General features: G+C 43.2%; 1 protein-coding gene across 5 annotated transcripts in view; it reads right to left on the bottom strand.

Moving 5' to 3' along the window:
* XPO6 (exportin 6) overlaps positions 1 to 20,968 on the bottom strand; it is a 55,059-nt gene that overhangs the window by 8,711 nt on the left and 25,380 nt on the right. For 2 of the 5 annotated variants that reach the window (XM_048062054.2, XM_048062047.2), the window contains exons 7-18: positions 17,468 to 17,921; positions 17,328 to 17,357; positions 13,880 to 14,006; positions 12,943 to 13,052; positions 10,479 to 10,587; positions 9,602 to 9,694; positions 7,312 to 7,381; positions 5,924 to 6,083; positions 5,041 to 5,133; positions 2,692 to 2,836; positions 1,864 to 2,010; positions 888 to 1,077 (exon numbers count right to left, since the gene is read on the bottom strand). In XM_048062054.2, coding sequence (XP_047918011.1) covers positions 888 to 1,077; positions 1,864 to 2,010; positions 2,692 to 2,836; positions 5,041 to 5,133; positions 5,924 to 6,083; positions 7,312 to 7,381; positions 9,602 to 9,694; positions 10,479 to 10,587; positions 12,943 to 13,052; positions 13,880 to 14,006; positions 17,328 to 17,357; positions 17,468 to 17,921 — 1,728 coding nt within the window. The remainder of the gene's footprint in view (positions 1 to 887; positions 1,078 to 1,863; positions 2,011 to 2,691; positions 2,837 to 5,040; positions 5,134 to 5,923; positions 6,084 to 7,311; positions 7,382 to 9,601; positions 9,695 to 10,478; positions 10,588 to 12,942; positions 13,053 to 13,879; positions 14,007 to 17,327; positions 17,358 to 17,467; positions 17,922 to 20,968) is intronic. The other 3 variants (XM_066977579.1, XM_066977580.1, XM_066977581.1) reach the window with 3 other exon arrangements.

Raw genomic sequence — 20,968 nt, 5'->3', positions numbered from 1 at the left:
AAGGTGCAGAGACTGAATGGAGCTCTAAATATTATTTTCAACCCAGTATAAACTGCCCAAGAAATTAGAAGCACATTATGGTAGGAAAATATCCTGCAGGTTTCCATTTCTGAAAGTAATGATTGGAGTCGTTGTACAAACTCACTGTACAAACTAACCCAAACACTGGGAGAACTGAATAGGATCAGTTCAAAACCACGTGAACAGTCGGCTGATATTCTTTTTGTGAGGCTCAAACAACCCCCTCCCACGCTTCCTCCCTTCCTGCACAGAGCTTACCAGCATGTCAGGTTTGTCAGAAGCTGTGACAGAATACCTATAAACAAGTGATTCTTAAAAAAAAAAAAAAGAAAGACAAGACATACCCAAAACCACTCCCAAAACAGATAGAATAGCTTCAAAAGGTCCCTGGACTGCATATTTCAGGGCTCTCCTCCTACATATATACACCTCTACAGGACTTCCCTAAGTCTAGATGAAATTCTTATTTTCCCCTTTAAGTTTTATAACCATAATCTTCATTAACGCTGCCTCCAATCAATGTTTCTAGTACTATAGTACGGTAGTCCCACCATCAGGTGGTTCAGTATTCCCAACACAATCATTACTATTCAAGTTTTTATTATAAACTTGATCCCATTTTGCCAGAACAACTGAGGAAGACAGCACTTTGATGGAATAGTTTACTGGCAACCAGGGGTGAAAGTGTCCTTTACACACACAGAGAAGTGTCTCTTATGAAGAGGAAACTAATTGCTCCTTTCCCGTCCTCCTCTAAACAGTTTCTCAGCTAATATAATTACCAAAAAAACAGCTTAATGACTCCCATCAGCAGTTTGCACTGTATCCGTAAGAGGACAGCACATGCTAAGGAACTTTGTACTTACTGTCCTCCATCTGCACTTTCCTCTGTGGCAAGATAGCGTTGGATTTTAATTGGCGGTATTCCCTTGTGAGGGCAGAGATTAGGCTGGCATGGTTGGTGGAGCGAACTGCCCACTGCTGTTCGCTCTCTGGAAGATTTGGCCAGGGCAGCAACAACACGTTCGACAGCGCTCTGCACACCAACACCTGGGCCTAAAAGCAATGAGGCATTAAGCAAAGAGAAAAGGTTTTAGCGTTTGCTACCCACTTTATTTTACTAGAGCACAACCCCAGACTGACATTTTACAGTTGTCCAAGACATCCAGCAATGCTCACTCTTTGAGGAAAGAGTTCAACAGCTAAAGTTGAGCCCAAGTGAAAACTAGCAGCTCTGCAAGAGAAGCAAAGCTCCATGTCCTAAGAGATGGAACCAGCTCCCAGCTCTGTCCAGCCTCCTGTACAACAGGACGTCTCTATTCTTTAGATATCTAAAACAAAGATGATGCCACCTTCATTGCTCAGTGTCTGGTTTTCACCGCAAGCGTGCACACTTACACGGCACTTTATACCTCCATGCTATCGCACAATACAATAGTAACCCAACCTCTACCGGCGCTTTTCGGTACTTCTGTAACACAAATAGTAATTTGGAGTGAGATATGGGGAATGCTAACAAGTTTCACAGAAAACCCTTTCCATACGTCAGAATCAACATGCCAGTATGAAAAGGCAATGCAGTCAGGGACTGTCTCGGCAAACAAGAACGGAACAAGATCTAAGAGTTGCAACTGTGTTTGTTTTTTCCTTATGCTGTTGCTTGAAATAGATAACTGTTGACAAACTGTCACTGATTCCTGGATATACACAACACACAGAACTGCTGTCCCCTACCCTCTCCTTCCCTCCCTCCTCACTGTAGGTTATACTTCACAATAGTAACTGAGGCAGAGCATCCCCAGGACACCTGCTACATTTCTTCACACTCCAGACAAAAATCACCTTATCAGGAAGCCGCTGAGCAGAAGTGTCTGTGATCCTGTTGAACACTTTCTGTACTGCAGGGATGCTGATCAAGAACACTGGTCGCACTGTGGTGGCTAAAGAGACTAGCAGGTGGCACGCAGACAGCAGCAGCTTCTCCTGCACCTGCAAGAGAGAGCACGTGGTCAGGCTGCCCACTAACACCGCCACACAGAGCCACGCGGTGCGGCAGAGGTGACAGCACACTGAGTTGCCGTTACCAGGTTTTGCAAGCAAAATAGTTTACATATTCCTTTATTGTGAAGGTGGTCAAACACTGGAACAGCCTTCCTAGAAAGGTGGTTGGTGCTCCATGCCCGTCAGTGTTGAAGAGGCACTTGGATAATGTCCTTAATAACATGCTTTAACAATTAGTTAGCCTTTAAATGATCGGGCAGGTGGACTTCACAATTTCTGTAGGTCCCTTCTAAGCAGAACCACAGAACTGTTCTGTTCTATTTATTTACCAATCAGAACACAGGTCATTCCTCTTAATACTGTGGAAAAAATACTTCCCTGCTTTCAAGCTATAAAATCATGAATCTGACTTGATACGCCTGTAAGTTGCTTACTCTTGTATTAGCTTGCCCTGCCCCATGGTGCTATTAGTCAGCGTTGTTCGTATTCTCAGCCTTGCACGAGACATTTGCTGTGGCTCTGGCAGGCACATCAGCTCTCACACAGATTCGCATGGAGCCACAGCGTGGTGCAGAGCAGGCTGCTCAACACCTGAACGAACCACACCATGGCTTGAGAGCCTCCTGCTCCACGTGGCCGCCCAGCCCCAGCCCTCAGCGCAGCACTGACCTTAGAGCTGATGAGGGGTGTGATTGCCTCCAGAGCGGTGGAGACGAGAGAGATGAACTGCTCTGGGTTCTGCCGGTGAACTTCGCTGTAGAACTGTGCTAGCCAATGCGAGTAGGCCTGCAGCGCTGCCAGGGACTGCGCGTGGCTATGGGGGAAGAGAACAAGGGTCAGAGACACACGTGCCACACACACACAAGCGGGACAGCCGCCTGTCCTGCCTGAAGCTGTGTTACACTGGCTTGGGAGGATTGTTGTGCCAGTGAGCATTAGGTTAGGACTGCAGAATGGTATCCTTATTTATTTTCAGAACTCTTTCCCATCATATTTACCCACCTGAAGAGATTTGCAACCTGTTTAGATTCAGAAGGTCCCCATCCCTTATTAAATTTAACAGCAATATATAGCAGCGTTTGATTCTGCAGACTTCCCAACCCCATGCAGCAATGGGCACAGAAGGGAAAGCAATCACGAATTCACACCAGTGGAGGCTGCAGAACGACAAGTGCCATGACAACCTAGTCCCAGGTACTCCTGCAAGCACTTCCCATATTCCCTAACCTTGCAGCACAAGATTTATTCCATGTGCCCACTTGATTAGTAGGAAGAGGGGACAGTGCAATTGCCTTTAGAGATCTTTGGGCATCTCGTCACACACGGTCACCAGTGTATGTAACACACTGCCCAATCACAAGTGCCCTATGCAACAATCCCTGTGCTGCAGATTTTACTGAAAGAGTCTATGAATGCTGATATTCCCTCCAAAAACAAAGATCCTCCCATGTGTACACGTCCCCACCAGGGCGGCTACATTTAAGACCTCAGTCATCTCTGGCAGGCAGCTTCCAGGTCTGCATCAACCACCTCCTGAACACATCGGTTTGTCAGCAAGTCCAGTGGGTTTATGCACAGTGGGCAAAAATAGGGAAGTATTTTCACAATTTTATTTTTAATAGCAGGGTGAAGGCTTTTCTTTGCGAATCAGCTCTTTTCCTTTACATCTTTCTCCCCCTCCCACGCCCCCCAGCCTTAGTATATTTGTCTCTTTCCCATTCTTCCACTACGTGAGAACAGATGCATTCCTTGTGATTGTTAGTTACGTTAAATTTTTCTTTGTCCTGGACCCTGTACATTCAAGGCATATTTAAAGGTGTGCTATAACTGGACTTGTCCACTGAGCAGTAGTATTAAACCAACAGTATAAACTGATAAGGTCAAATTATCAATCATCATTTGGTAGGCTGACTATAATTATACTTCATAATTATACTTTTGGTAGAGTGCCATTTCACTTTTTTTTTTTTTTTTTGAGTCAGGATGGTGCTTGGGGGATCAGACAGGTGTCCTCCAAATATATGACAATGTACCTTTTTTTAGCCTCGCATTAGAAAATGGATCGCAATTTTCTTCAAGGACATTAGACCCAAGAGGAAAGGACAAAACCCCCTAACTAACAAATCACAAGAAAAGCCTCCAGAGCTACTTTAAACCAGAAAGAGAAGACACCAGTAAAGGAACATAATCTGCATAAAACTCAGTTCTAGTAACTCGAATTAACAGGAGCAATCCAGTCTACTGTGGGTTTTCAGGAAGGTCCTATACGTACAGTCAGAAGGAAGAACAAGCACTTGACATGTTTAAAAGCACAACCTTAAATTCTGCTCACAAAACGCCAGCTGGCAGGTAACAGGTTTGTACAACACAACCATTAACAATGGAAGGTCTCCAAAAGGACATTAGAGAGATCATCAAGATTTCATACAATGTCAACTTCTGGATCAAAGGTATTCGTTTGTTTCAGAAATGGCCTGCATCGCTGGAAGGCACACATTTGTTTTGGAAGCCAAGGATTCAAAACCTTGCACTAAAAAAGCCATCTTTACCTGGGTCATAGATTTGACTTTGGTAGCAAAAAATAAAACCCATAAGCCTCAAACTACGTATCACTCCTTCCTGAAAATGGATCTATTTCTTAAAATACCACCATTGTAACACTTACTTGACCATCTAATTTTACTGCAAAAGAGCCAAGCTTTTATAGCCATTAGTACACAGCAGAATAATGGTTTGCTTTTAGAGCTAGCACAATGGGCATTTTAACATCTGATCACAAACATATTTTTCTTTAAATAATCCAACTACATCAATTTGAGGAAACAGCGGTCCAAAATACTGGTAAAGGTCAAGGCTGTTGCCAGCAAGTGCCCTTGTGGTTAGCTAACATTTACAATTTTCAGAACATTTGCCAAGCTAGTAATTAGAGCACCAGATCTAAGAGATCCGAAGCTTCCTCCATCCCACATAGGTACAAAATTTGTATATAATCACACGTAGCGCGTATCTCATACTCACACATCAATAAGGTCAGGTTTCAATACAGATGGTACTGCAGTTTCAATGTTGTACAGTTTAATCTGGGATCCATATAGCGTTACTTTTACCAACCTGCAAGTGAATACATAAATGGTAAAACAAAAAGACTGCAAGACGGATACACACATGCACAAACCCACTCGCATGTCTTATCTGAATGCGGCTCTTGACAAGCCTGTGTCAATATTTAGCTATTATATAGATTAGATTTAGGCCATTCAGTAGAAAGTAATTTAGAACCCATTTCCTTGTTTGTGATAAGATGGAACAAGTATGATGTTCCTGTGTGGACGTGAAACGACAAAGGCAGTGGCTCTGAAATTCTGTAATTTGATACTATGCACTAAGTTTCTTGGAGGGTAAGGATCAAATAATGCCCGCTTTCCAGTTTTTAGAGATCTTTTTAGAAAGGAAATTTCAGTTTAGAAGATTTAGCTCTCAGAGTTAACTCTCAAGTAATCATAGAATCATCTAGGTTGAAAAAGACCTTCAAGATCATCAAGGCCAACCATCAGTCTGACCTACCAAGTCCCATCGCTAAACCATAGCCCTCAGTGCCACCAGAATCAACAGTGCATCACAAATGCAGGTGCTGGAAAACACGTACTTCAACCTTTCCAGTAACTGATTTTATTTATTCCTCACTACTAGTTATTTCTCTGGTGAAGGGTTAAAAAGCCATCTGAGAAACTCAGCACTGATGGACCTAACGCTTCAGGTACTAGTCATTGAGTCCTTTGCATCTCAATTTAATCATGAGAAGGGGAGGTAGAAAGAAACCTTGGCTTTCACGCTCACTGCAGTGGCGATGATTGTTCCTTGTAGTGATGAAGGGACAGCAACCCCCACCTCCTATACCTACCTCTCCACCACTGTAAGAGCATCATTGAACCTGGCAGCAAACACATCCCCAATGAAGTATTCTGCTAATCGACCAACAGCCTGCAGCAAGGAGCTCAGATCCCTCAAGGAGCAGTGCAAACGACGGCAATCATTCTCTGCAGTGATGTTCAGCCTGTGACCTGAAATGACATTTTGGTTTACTAGAAGTAAATCCAAAAGACACACGTGTACACATTCACTTGTGCTAATAGCAGTCTGAAAATTCATACTTCAAAGTGCATGTAACTTTCTGACTAATAAGTACAGCTCTTTGGGATGGGAAACCTAATTACAAAGCTACAGGAAATGCTAAGTTTATTCTAATTACATTGCAAGCATTCTTCTTAAATTAACTCGGCAGTGGGTCACAGTTCAAAACTGAGCACAGTCCCAGTGACTGAAATAGCCAATCGGGTAAGACAAGTTCAGCTGTTCTGACTGCCACAATTCAAATTTCTCTTTAAGGGCTGAAAATGATGTTACCAACAATTTCAGCCTGTTACACAATTATTTTATTCTATTTGGTATTACAATCTGTATAAACAGCAACCTTTTTGGCTATCTGTCAACACCAAAAAAACAATCCCAGTTCTGCGAAAGTCATTACCCAGACTCCCTCTGCTGGCTAGACTGAAATACATGTTCCAGCACTGGAAGCACATTTGGAGAAAGAGTGCATTTGCTGCTAATTTGAAATGTGGTTATATACTTTCATATCTGTCAGATAACAAGAAACATGCAGATAAGTAGATTTGCCTGTCTTATTGCCTATGCAATTGTCCCACTGCTCAACCACCTACACCTGCTCTCCAAACATCCCAGACCTTTTACTAAAAAGGTAAATATATTCTGCAACAACGTGTTTCAAAGAAAATCTGTTTCTCTCTACTGACCATATCTAATCTCATATTGTTTACAATTTCAGCAACAGGCTTGCCATTTATGTACCAACAGCACACTGTCACCCAGTTCTGAATGTCCAGTTGCCTCTGAGTTACTTCTGACAGCTAACACAGATCATTGCTACATTAAAAACCCCGTGCATTACTACTAAACCTAGGATGTCTTAAGTGCTCTTCAAATTGGAATTACTTTTTTTTTTTTGGGGGGGGGGGGGGGGGGACTGCTGCATAGCTGCTCTCAACACCCAAGGAGCAAGGGAAGAACCATACCAACACAAAATCGTATTATTAGATTTTTGTTTGCTATTGGAGTTTGACTACTAAGCCATCACACACCATGTGTATTGGGGTAAGAATTTCAGATCCTCAAAGCAGCAAAGAGGAAGCAATACTAAAGCAGGTCTATAGTGTTTTCGCAGTCAGCTACTCAAAGAGTGAGAACTTTTTGCTGGATGCCGGTGGTTACCTGTTCCTGAAGTGACCACAAACTGCTGGAGTCCCAGATACACTTCCAAGTTATCCTGCAGAACTGGAAACTAGAAGAGGAAAAAATGAGCATGATTTGGGGGCATGGCAGTCAGTTAACACTACTATTAGTCCATTAGAGAACATTTTTCCTATTTCTCCCTAACACCTTCAGAAAGACATTTGGAAGGAGGAAAGGCACGTTTTCTGGGCTGATTCTGCAGCTTATGTCTCTATAGGTGTCATGAAAACGATGACATGAAAAGCACCCTGAAGACACTTCCCTGTGGTAGCTCTCCTTTTCCCACAAATACCAGCGACCAGCCTCACAAGCTAGAGGTCTGACACACTAGGGTTGGCATGGCACAGCATGCCATCAGTACCAATGTGCAGATGGATGTATAACCCAGACCAAACAGAAGAGGGGTACACAAGCAAAGAAAGGCAGAGCCTGAAGCACTGGAAACCTGCACTGCATCCACCTAACCCATCAGCATCAGGTTCTCAAAATGCAGCTACCAAAACACTCAGCTGAAGAAGCTGGGTTCAGCGCCTCTGACAGAACACAGAGGGGAAATACTGCAGCCACTCTGCTGGCAAGCTGCAGACCGCACCAAGAACAGCTGAAGTCCCAGAGGGAAAACAGCCAAGGGAACAAACAACACAGTCGTCATGCGTCCCGATCTGGGAACACAGAGCGTTATCCTAACTCCATCACTCAGGACTGACAGCAAACATGCCTGTTCCTACTGATACTTCAGCTGAGTAACAGGTTATGCTACCCTGGGGAACATGTTGCACATAGACTAGGAAGCTTTCTGACCAATGTTCAGCACCCAAGGTACTTCAGTGGTACGTGTTAGGGGATTATTTGCCTTGTGCTTGAACGCATTTGCATGCATACAAGATTGCATGGTAACCTTTTCCTTGTAGACATCTCACCTGAAAAACAGTTTCCAACCTTTCACTCTGGCATAATTTTACTCATTTTCTATTGGCAAAATCGCCACATTTGAAGAGTTTGGATTTATGAAAGTTCACTTGCCCATCAGCACAAAGAACTACAGCCCTTCATTGCTCAGCATGGGAAAGAATAACAGCAGCTGCTGTACTTTCAGTTATTTGCTCCTGATGACCAGGCACTGCATTCAACATCACTGCAGAGACTATTGTGAAAGGCATGCAAAACTTCTTGAACATCTCCCAGACCATGCAGCGTACAAGAATGAACACAGGGCTCAAGCATTCACTGTCACATTTCTAACATACTGTGCCTATTTAACAGTTGAGTGCCTGTATATAATTGCAGGAGGAGAAATATTTAAAAAGAACAGATCATCTTCCTCATGCTAAGGTGTTACTTTGAGGGAAGCCACATGCTCTTCACCGTATGACCCGTATGCTCACTGTGCTCACTGAAACAGCTGTTCCGTTTATCTTCCTCTTGCTAACTCATGCCATGCCACCACGCTGCAGAGGAACTTGACATTTGCATGATAACTATTTTGCTCACTACTTTGGAGTTTCTAATAATGTGCTTCTGGTGCTTAGTTCAGGTCAGGCATCTTCTGCCTCTGTAGCAGTTCAATGTTCTTTGCTTCTTGACAACATAGCTCAGAGATCTAGGCATGCGCTATTTCCAGTGGGGTTAATAGACTTGCTTTGAGTTCCCACTGCATATACCTGCCTTTTTTCTCGTCCAGAGTAAAGACCAACTCTGAATTTTGGACTCCACTGCCTCACAGCCTTGAAGTCTCCTCCTCAGAAACCCTTATAATGCTACAAAATAAGGCAACTTGTTCCAGCAACAACAGTGACACTAGCTGGAAAGAAGCACTTATCTGTGTTTATCAGATGTAATTCCCCTCTGTCCAAGGCAATGTTTTCAGCATTTGTATCTAGCCTTTCATTTAAACAAAGATTTTGCTCTCCTTAAAATCCTAATGACACATATCTGTCCAATTCACAACGCTGTCTCCTAACATAAAGGCCAAGATAAACAGCAATGAATTATTTACACTTGAAGAGATGGGCATTTCCATAAAGCTTGGTGTCCAGCAAGTAGGACTCAGATGCTCACTGTGAAGTATCTTCACAACACCACACCAAGAAATTCAACAAAGCCAAAAACCAATTTTTTGATTTCTGGTCTCTCCTTTGCCAAGCTTACATTTCTAAAAGCAAATCTCCCTACTTTTTTTGGCCCCCTGGCCTCTGTGAAACAGCTTGCAACAAATTCCAGCAGTTGGTGCTCACTTCACGTTGTGCTTTTGGTCTGCATAGTTACTTACTAGTGTGGAGAAGGCATGGGTTGGCAAGAGCTCCATGACTTTTGCAACCACTTCCAAGCTCTGGCGCAAGTACCGCTGCCACTCAGTCTGCTGCTATGGGAAGAAACAACAAGGTAAGCACAGCACTTCCTGAGGGAAACAGGTGGCCTTTTGTAGCTGGTCCCGAGCACTGAGCCCCAGCCTAACTCCTTTCCAGAGCCTGGCTTTTGCAGACACCCGGCTGCCAAAGAGATACCGCTCCTGAGTCTCACATGGTGCCAGACACCTGACCGGGAACAGTTTTACTGACCCCCCTCTCTGGGCCTGCATGCCTCTGTTTCCCTGGGGTGAGAAGCTGCAAGCTTTCACTCCTGAAGCACAGTTACTGCACAGATGACTGGCATCTGTTATGTAGCACCACGTGGCACTCTAATGCTCCAGCCTCTGACACTTCAGCCACCTACTGCACTTTACTTTTACTGTTATCAGTATGGATTGAGATGATATTTACTGACTTCAGAGAAATATGCTCAAATGAAAGCACTAGTATATACAGCTTAAAGCTTCTGTCTTGAAAAATATTTCTGCATTTACATTCCAAAGCAACCAGACACAGACACCTAATGCCTCTGATAAACAGAGCATAGATACCTATATTTTTCCCCATAAGAACAAAGTTAAAAACAAAGGTCATATCCTTTCAGTGGAACTTAGATGTATTTTTGATAAATGCATTTCATGCTTCTTTAAACCTCAAAACCCACGCAGAACTGAGTGAAGCAGTAGGCATCTAGCCTGTACTCCAGAACTCAAGCTTTGGGAAAGACATTCCAGGTGTAATGAGCGCGGCAGTTAATATCTGAACGTGCAGCTGTCCTTGTTCAACTCTGCTCCTTACATCATCATCCAGTGTCTCATCATCCAGCTCCTCCAGCTGTGCCTGGTTATACCTGAACTGGATTCGATTCAACACCTCCGTCAGCAACAGAACCAAGGCATCTTCGTACCTATGACCATGGAGAAGACAACAGGAGTGTGATAAAGCAATTCTGCAGGGACTGCTGTGCTCACAGCCCTTCCAGCAAAGGAGAGATGTAAATCAGATGACAGTTTAACGTGAGCCACTGCAAAGAGCCTGCAGCACAGCTTTACGGGCTTATACACACAACATCAAATAGAGCTTTGGATTAAGAGTAACGCGTCACTTTACGTCACAAGCTACCTGCAAGGAAAAAGCCTGTGGTAATATCTGATACCCCACTATCTCTGAGAGGGAAATGGATAACCATTGCCTAAAGCAGCAGCCCAGAAGTACAGAACAGGAAGGGTAGCAGGAGTGGTCTTCCAGGAGGAATGGCAGCTGTATGTGAACAGGAGACACCAGCACCCTCTTACTGCTCAATCTGCTCCTCAGGAGCATGTCTGGTGCTATACTTTCTGGGCAGTGAATAAGGAACAGATGAAGGGGGATAGAATTGCTGTTCACCTACAAAAGGGGACATCCCCTGAGGCTCTTTGTTCTGCTATCTTCTTCCCATACGTTGTTGGCCAATGAATTCAGGCCCTTGCCCTCTAAAACAAAGCCAGCACTTTTTCCACTTCTACTATAACACTAAAAATGTGTCACTGAAAGACATCCTTTCATCCCAGGTACTATGCAACAGGTATGGAGTGCAGAAGATACTCCTTCCTCCATTGATCACAAAAATAATACCAAGCTGCTAAGCTAGCAGTCACCTGACCATGCATCCATTTCTGCTGGCACCGCCAAAGTTTGGGGATTTTGTTCTGTGTGTTCTTTTCTCTTTTCTTAAGCCACCTTCCTCAAAACACAGCTTGTCCTATGCAAGGACCAGTCATGCCCTCTTCTAAGTGAGATCAGGTTGGAAAACCAGACATTAACATCTACTAACAAAGATGCAAGGAATGATGCAATCCAAGCGTCAGACTCATCAGCTGCACCACCAGCTAAGCAGCTGAAAGCTTTCTGTGCAAGGTGGCTGAATTAACATCTTTTCTGTAGCCAGATGACATAACTCACGACTGGGCAATTTATCCAGTAGTAGAACTGCAATGTGTACTAAATGCAGAGTTTATAAGCCACGGAACAGGAAATTTCATCTGTGCTCCTGTGGTGTAACCACACCCATATTATCAAACTGAGGCATTTACATGTCTTAAAGCGCAGAGGAAGTCGTAGCTATATAAAGTTGCTATTAAAAACAGGTAGTTCTGACAAAACAGCACTACAAGCTTCAAACACTTAAATGTGGTTCTTTTTTATTTGTCGCTCTTTTGAGTGAAATATCTCCAAGAGAGACAGCTATGGTTTCTTTCAATTCTCTCCATAACAAAATGCCTGATGTACAGAGAACATGCATTACACACACATTAGCCAGATGAAGGGGAGCAGAATGCCAAGGCAGAGTCCAACAGCATCAGGCAGACAGTAGCAAATTAGGAACAAATTGTAACAAAGTTCAAATGCAAATACCTACTACCTGAGAAATTAAAAATACTCAGTTCCCATGCTGAAAGGAAGAGAGCTGTCTGGTGTAAGCTAGTTCCACATTTGTTCTTTGTGGTTATGACACCAGGCTGTCTTTCAGTAACTAACCACTTACTTAAATTTAGTACGCTCCAGGGGAAAACAGCTTCCTTCTGCAGTAGGCTAAGAGCAATATGGCACAAGCCATGGGGCTTTTAAGCCTAACAAATTTGAACAAGATTCAGTATATTCACCAGGTATTTTTGGGGGGAGCAAAAGGACTCTTGATAAAAGCAGAGAGCCAATTATTTCAGGAGGCAGCACCTACCAAGGAAGTGCTGCCAACCACTGTTACAATTCATACACGTCATTAGCTACAGAGGTAAGCAAGCAGAACTTTCAAACACAGCACCACCAGTATTTCTCAAGCACATCCTCCATTTAAACAGATTTTAAAACCCCAATTAAATCTAAATATTTCGTAAGTCATCAGTTAGTTGTACAAACGGTGTGTGAACCGTTCCTACACAACTTAACTCTGTAGTCTCCTCCTCTAGTATGAGCTAAAATGTGCTCTAAAATACTCTAAAAATATATTCCAGTTCTATTTTAGACTCCAAAGCTTTCTTCCTCTGGCTGCTAGGTTCACATGCAATATTTCTGTGACCTTTCTTCCTGCCTTAATTTGCTCAGCTTGAATTCTGTTCAATGAACATGTGGTAAGCACTCCAGTCTAAACTTATGTTCAGTGATTTTTAGAAAAAAGGGCTCTACACACAGCTGCAGTAAACAATAGCTTGTTTCTCAATATTTCCATAGTGACCACAAGACCCTCTGCAGCTGTCAAATCCCAACTACCTTCCCAATTACTTACCTATTGAGTACTGCTTCTTTGTCTGCCAGACGACTTTTAATTTTGCTAGTCAAATAGTCCAAGAAGAGCGTCCAAATGTCCAAGCAAGAAAAGTAACCTTCATGGGTAGGCTGAAATACACCAAATTTCATAATGAATCTCTCAAACTATGGCAATTTCAATTTCACACAATGCAAATGTTAGTTAGCATGCACTTCAATCCATGGGAATAACTTCTTGCTGTACTGAAAAGTTTCTAGGAGGTCACTGAAGAGACTTGCAGCCTCAAGATGTCAAAAGATGAGCAAGAGCTTTGGCACAAGGTGGGAACCCAGTGATGACAAGGGCTGTCTCAGCGTGAGCCCATCTCACGGCTTGCTGCATCAACTTCTAGCATTTTATAAATCTGCTTCCTGTCATTATTCACATACGATGGTGAATAGGCCTGAACTGCATTATGACAGCTTCTACAGCAACGTAACGCGTATCAAAAGCCAGTTTGTTTTAAACTGCAAAATTGAAAAATACAAGGAATGCTTCAGATACAGTAAAAGCCGCAGATTCAGGAGAAAGAAAAACATCCCCAAACACAAAACAAGCCAGACAGACTTTTTCCAGACAACATTTTCTATTTCATGGGCTAGCAAAAAAAAAAAAAAGTAGAAAAAATTAAACAACAGACAAGTTGTTCTTACGAGGTAACTACATGTGAATGTTGTCTCCAGCTAAATCCAGGAGCACATTAAGACATTTCCAAGTCCCCAGCAACACTGGGGAAGTAAGTGCCAGTAAGAAGTCAATTGTTTTTTTTGTTTTTTTGTTTTTTTGTTTTTTTTTTTTTTTTTTTTTGGGCTAGCTTTAGGTATCAGCTCCACCGAGGAAAACAAGCTACCCCTGCTGTACAAAACAACAGGACATGAAGAACAGACCAAGGAAAAACAATGCCACAAGGCTGTACCTGATGAAAAGTGTATTTGAATAACAGTGCCAGAAATTCAACCACGGGAAACTGGGAATAGGATTCAATTCTTCGTAGATGGACACTCACAAAGAGACGAAGAAAGTCCGTAAACTTCTCAATGTAGCTACAAGGGACAGAAGAAAACACAATTAAGAAAACCTGAAGGATGCCACAAGAAAAAGCAATTTCATTGAAACAATGATAAATTCACTCAAAAACCTTTCATTAAAAAAGAAAGTTACAATTAACAGCCAGTAGAACAATTAAAATATAAAGCCCTGCAACAATTACCTACAGGATGGGCAACCCTTCCTTCCATTAATACCTGAAACAGCAGAAAAGACAGTCTAGTCAAAAGCAACTTTAATATTCAGATAAATATAATTGAGTTTAGTCAGGCCTGCAAATAAACACAATCCCCCCCACCCTAGAGAAATAAGTACACGATAGCAAGACTGATCATACTGATGTATACAGGATTAGTCATATAAACTGTACCACTGAGGAATTCAGCTAAAAGCAAGAAGTTAATGCACAAGTTAACAATACACGTGTTAAAAATTCACAGGAGGTAGTGGGAGAGCCACATAGTTTAGAGCTGGAAAGGACTGCTTCTTATGCTGTGCAGATGATCAACTATTATCCTGAAGTTTCTCAGCTGAGCCCAGGCTTTTGTGACTGAACTAGACAATAAAGACAAATCTTCCTCCAGAGCATGGGACCATACAAAACGGAGATCCAAAAAGAAGCCTGCTACCAAAATTTCAGGAGTCCAGCAAGAGCATGACCTCGGTGCAAGCACAGAGGGTTCTTGTGTACCACTGGGGAAAAATTACAAAGACCACAATGGGGTAAGCTGTCATGGAATAAAAACATGCCGTGCACAACACAAGCTTCCTCAAGGTTAAAAATCATCTTCATATTGATCTGAACACAGAAGAACAAAGCACTCCATCTGTACACAGGACCAATGCATCGCAACATGATATACGAACAGCGAGAGCTCCAGTGATCCAGTGACAAGGCTGTGGGCAGAGTAATTTGTCCTTCCCATACCTTAAGAGTTCTGCAGTATAAGAGCACTTCAAGATTTTCTTTTAAAAGAAACAGCAAGTTAGGTTTAGCACAGTTTCAGACACAATTGAGCGGATTTGTTTTACTGTACTGCCTTCCTCTCCCCTTCTGCAAATGCTGGTTTGAAGACAAATGCTCTAACCACAAGTAAATCAAGTCTGGAAGCACTGCCAGCTAACAGAGCTGCAACACTGTTAGTTATTATAAGCCTATAAAAACCATACGATGCTTTGAATATGCAAAAAGATTACACGAACTTTTTATTTGGCACTGCCTGCTCGACCTGAATCATCACTAAACATGCCTGACCACTGACCAAAGGCATCAAAAATAAAAGAGAGCAAAAAATAAGTATCCAGACGCAAACATTTCCTTCATTTTTTTCATTTTTATTTTCTGAAGAGGTTCTGACCTGAGACCAGGGACATTCCTACTCGGCACCTAGCTCTGCACACCCCAAAGCCCATACTGCAACCTCTAAGCCGCTGCTTCTATCCAGACCGGACATTTTCCATTCCCATTTCCAATATTTTCACATTTTCAAGTTGAAGCCAACACAAATAAAGCAAAAGACAGTTCAAGCTTAACCTTCTTCTATTCAGCAGTAGAATCTATTCAAAACCACACCGATTTCATAACAAGACAAAAGGAATCACTGCCACAAGAGGCTGGGGAAAAACAGACCTATGGCAGGCAAGCTCTAAAGACGGCCATCTGCTGAAGTAGGGCACTTTGTCCAGCACCAGTTTTGTTTAGGACTTTGTTAGTCCATCTCAAGAAGACGCATTCACTCGATAAGTTCTTTAGTTTTGGATGTAAAACTAGGAACATCCTCCTATACAAGGCAAAGCCATTTCCACAGTGAGGACAGAGTGAGCACAGAGAGCTCCATTCCTGCCAAAGTCAGCTAGATTTTTCCAAGCAGTCTCCCCAGAACATCTTAGTTACTTCCGTATTTCAGACCTTAGCAATGAGTGAGAAGGATTCTTGTAAGTAGAGATATCAGAGATCTCTGGATAACACGCATAAGCAGCAGAAGATAATGGGACAGCAATATGATCTCAGTAAAAGCCAACACAGCTACATCTCTTCCACAGTTTGGTCACTGAAGGCAGCTTACTGATATTTCCATAGAAGAAAAAGGAGTTACAGAGGGCATTGCATTTATTGCAGGTTTACAGGACAGCTTTTGTGAAATCCAGAGTGCGACCCCTTGCTCTCTGTGCACGTATCCCATATGCAAAGGTAGCACATTTCCACCATTTAAGACATTATTTTTAGGAAGCGAGCAATACTGAAGTCACAGTAAGTCAAGAAGCGAGCAAGCGGAATTCACTGTTAAACAGAAGTCACAACTAATCTACATTTATTATCCCAGAGTTGCCAGTGTGTTTAAAGATATGGAAAACGTTTTTACAGAAGAAACATGCAAGTCATGTCTACAAAAAGACCCACAGTTGATTCCAAATTCTGTTTTACACCTGAGTGAGTATCAAGGTGAAAAAAAAAAAGCTCAAAAATCTTTCTGCTGCATCTTTGTCCAGCAGCACCAGAAGTTTATTTCCATCATTGTGCATCCGCAGCAAGATCCCGAGCACATTCACATTTACAACATATCTGTCAACATTAGCACCAGTCTGCCTGTCTTCCCATCGCAAGCGCTCGCACAGCAGGCCGGCAGTGAAAGGCAGCATCGAGTCATCACCTCGTTCACCACCCTGTCAACACGTGGATTCAACCACTCAACGCAACAGCAAGACAAATCTCACTTTCTCTCCTACAAGTAGGAATATCCGCTACGAAAGAGTCAAGCTGTTTCAGGCAAGGAGCACGGCAGTGACTTTCTGGAGAACAACCAGAACACGCAGCCTCCCGAGATGCTGCCACTTCCCCTGCTGCCTCCAGCCAAGCACGCAAGACAGCCTCCGTGGCGGAGCCATTCACCACTGCTGTGAATGGAGTTCCCCAAGCTGTCTTTCAGTGTTGTTTAAATACAAAACAAAACAAACAAAAAAGAGTAATCAAAAGTTGTCACATCTCAATGAAGGGTATGAAACTATTTCTCTTTTCTTTCAAGTCATGACTCGCAGAATATCTACCCACTCTTTGTATGGTTGAGTTTAAGACAGAGAAGGCAGATACCGACCAGCAAAGGGAATACTGCAATGCCTTTACCTCACTGTGCCTCTTCTGTTGTTCTGTTACAACTGAATGAAGGGCAGGTTCAGCTCTTGTGCCACCTCAGACCTGCAGTCAAACAGTAACGAACGGGGAAAGGGGAGGAAGAGGACAGGAAAGAATACAAACCTGTGCCACCACGGTCACTTAGCAAACTTAGCCCCTTACCAGAACCTTACCTGTGGGCACCTACCTTTCTGCCTGTCTCCACCAGCACAGAACTCTGAAAAAAAGGTGATTAGACACACCATGCATGACCGCAAATTAATAAACACTGTCCTTTAGAAAGCAAGAGGCCCTAGCACAGCTACTTAGCTGTATGGTTTCTCTTACCTTTCATCCAGTTCCTCTAGTCGGCTCTTCACTGTATGGGCATTATTCTCCTTGGTAATCTTCTGCAGGAGGTAGAAAGTCTGCTGGAACATCCGTAACAAATACTCCTCAAACTCCATAGGCACGCAGTTCTTAGACATCAGTTCATTGATGCAAGACATAGCCAAGACGCCAAGTCGGCCACGCTCCTGTCCCAACACCGAGTTCTGGCTGCTGCCGTTGACAGAAGACATCTTCCTAACGCGAGTGTCGCAGCCAAAGCGAGCAAAGTGGAAAATGGTGGTGAGGAGTGACGGGGTGATACTGGTAGACAAAGGGATCCAGCTGAAGAGGTGTGCCAGGCACTCCAGTGCCAGGGAACAAATATATTCACTTTCCGTGTCAAGGATGGGGATTGGCTGGTTCAATAATTTGGCTGCGCTGGGACTCTGCAACAGGCTACTTAACAGGTCACCTGAGGAAAAAAAAGCACATCTCTCCATTATACATCAAGGCGGTAGCTTCAAATGGTGCGACTGCAAGCCGTACCTACAAATCCAAAGCCATCAGAGCCTCTGGTACACAGCAAGTCAGTGTACAAAGATTTGTCCAAGATGAACTAGTGATTTTTGTATTCTGGAATTTTCTTCAGTTTTTGCACAGATCTCATGTGTCAGGTCAGAGGAGTTGCTGAGAGGGACTATTATGAACAAACAAGTTCAAGTGGCAGCTCTGTACTGTCCTTTAGCTTTACTGAGAAGCACACATGCAGCGTTTTGGAAGAGATAATAGTAATGCCAGGGTGTGTATTTTAGGGATTTCTTACAAAATTTATTTCCTTCAGAAGCTTGAGCATCCTTGATGTAAGCTTGCATTAGTTCTCTGGCACATCCATATTATATTGAAACTTGGCAGAGTTGCTGCTGCTTGCATATGACAGCTTGTGGATTATATAAGAGCAGATGTACCGAGTGAGACCAGAAACCTGCTTACTGAGAACAGGACCTGCCTGTTCCCGGAGTGACCAAAGACCCATGGCGAGCACACGTGAGATTCGTCAGCCTCTGGCCACTTGCAGTGCAAAGGTTTCCTGAGCCAGGTGGGGTTTGAAGAATTCTGCACAGCCTCAGAGGATTTGTCGCCCATGGATTTAGCCAGGCTCCAGCTGAAGCCACAAACACTTCAGATATGTAGCATCCTGTTACAACAGTTTCACAGCCTAACTACATATAGGTTAAAGATGGCTTTTGTTTGAAGCCTATCAACTTTACTTCCTATACCAAACAGGGAAAAACAACTTTTCCATTCATCTCCTTTTCACTCCGTATCTTCTGTCCCAGCTCCTCACTCTCAATTTGAGACTGTGCCTTTCTTATACGGAAGAGATTCAGTATCACCTTTATTGCTGTTCCACAAAGCCTTCATTTCTGTTCTACCCCCTTGGTACAGAAGACCAGAACTGCACCTGCTATTGAAGATGTGGGTGAGCCTTAGTTCCACACAGCGCCACAGCAGTTTTTGACTGCTATTGGCCTGAAGTTCTCGTAAAATGATCTCGTGCAACACTCAGAAGTTAATCCTGTATGCTGAAGGTGAGCTTGGAGCCCACAGCTCGGCCTGAGATGAGTATTGCTCTCCCTGCCAAATGCAGGTTACGCTCCCCTGCATCGCGTTTCACTTCGTTAGCCCAGAGTCACCCAAGATCCCCCTGCCAGTCGTACCTCCAGTCGTACCTCCAGTCGTACCTCCTTTTCACCCTTCTGACCACTCAGTGCTGCCAGCAAGCCTCCTCGTCTCTTCACCCAGCCTTTTTGGCAGGTCTCTCAAGTACGTTCATGTGCACAGTCCCAAGCAGGACCCCACCGGTGACCTCCCCCCTCATTGCGAGGGCTGAGCATTTCCACTTACCTTTCGTCTCCTACCTTCTGCCCAATTAATCGTCGCAGGGACTCCCCTTATGCCCAGTGAGCCTTGGCTTTCGCAAAAGCTTTTAGTGAGAAGCTGCGTTGAAAGCTTTATGAAAATCCAAGCAGATAATGCCAGCTAGACTGCCCTAACTAACTCACCCACTAACTCACAGGCTTCCACAGACCGCATGCTGGAAACCTATTTCTTTTCCCCAGGTTACTCCATGCCCTTCTCTGCCTGGAGTGCAAATAATCTCTTCACCTTTAGAAAACCACAGGCACTTGCTACGTTACTGAATTTAAAGTTCTCCCCAAAAATCCAGGTAACTTTTTTGAAAGTGAAGTGACCCAACGCCCCTGCAGGACGAACCAGCAGGTATGGTTTACTGAGCTATTTCCAAAGTACCCAGAAGCATGCACGATGAACAGGCTTCTCTTTAAGTCGCCACTTCTCATCAAGATAGATGTCCTACACCACTAAATTCATAACTCCCTGCCATACTTCATCATTTTTTCTCCTCCACTCCAGAAATTTGAGGCATCACGCTACTTCAGATGAATTAGATAACCCTGCGCTTATCCTTAGTATTACGACAGCTGCCATCGCAGCACTCACAACTAGACGTGTGCTGCAGCACACGAGCTGCTTTTATCATGTTTATAGAAGCAGGAATGCTTCTTCCAAAAGGCCTTCTTCCACGAGAATCAAAGACTCTGAGCTGTCAGTACACCAGCCAGACTGCAAATTAGGACCCTCTAATTCAAAGCAATTGGTCTGAGTATTTTGCACCCAGTTTTATCGCTGAAGCTCAGAAGTGTAATTTAAGGTATATTTTGTACCTGTGCAAACAGGTGATACACATTTACAACTGCATTCATGCACAAGGAGAAAAAACATCAAAGGAGAGGGGTTGGGATGGTGCTAGCTTTGCACAAGCAACATTTGTGCTACTCATTTGTTTACCATACGTGAGTGAAAATGCCTAAGGAAGGGATTCATCAAGTAAAGAGATAAATCACACAAAGACAACACTGGGAGGATGGGAGATTATTGCTAAGTTCTCTACTGATCCAATAGCCCAAATGTTTCCCAACATAGAACACAGCTCCTTTGCTTCAACAGTATAAGAAATGAGTTTAATATGGTTTTAGTGCTATTTAAAAACTATGCAAGACTCGTGAGTAACCATTTCACTTTGCTTCCTTTGTTGCACAGGGAAGCACAGTTTTTAAGTTCCTGAAGAGATTCTGGCTCTGACAGAAGATATTAAACATTTATATGGACTTCTGAAGCTTATTTTACTTTTTGGAATACCTTTAATTTCTCCTGAACATAAGAAAAGGAAGGTGGCCTTATCTAAGCTATGGAGGAAACAACAAAAAAATTTAAGCGTCACCAGTAAACAGAATACTTCGCATAAATGTGACTCAAACATAACCAACACGCATGTAAGAAGATTTGGTCAGCGTTGATTTCACAAATTTTTAGGGGAGAAAAGCAATTAATTCATACAGTGCAGAATTTCATGGCAAGGTGTCACCAAACCCACATTTGCCCTGCAGTTCACCTCCAAAACCTGAATTTTATTTCTATCTGCGAATAGATGAGTAAACG

This window comes from Anser cygnoides, chromosome 15 (assembly GCF_040182565.1).
Source record: "Anser cygnoides isolate HZ-2024a breed goose chromosome 15, Taihu_goose_T2T_genome, whole genome shotgun sequence".
In the NCBI taxonomy this organism is placed as follows: domain Eukaryota; kingdom Metazoa; phylum Chordata; class Aves; order Anseriformes; family Anatidae; genus Anser; species Anser cygnoides.
This window is presented reverse-complemented; position numbering and strand designations above follow the sequence as displayed.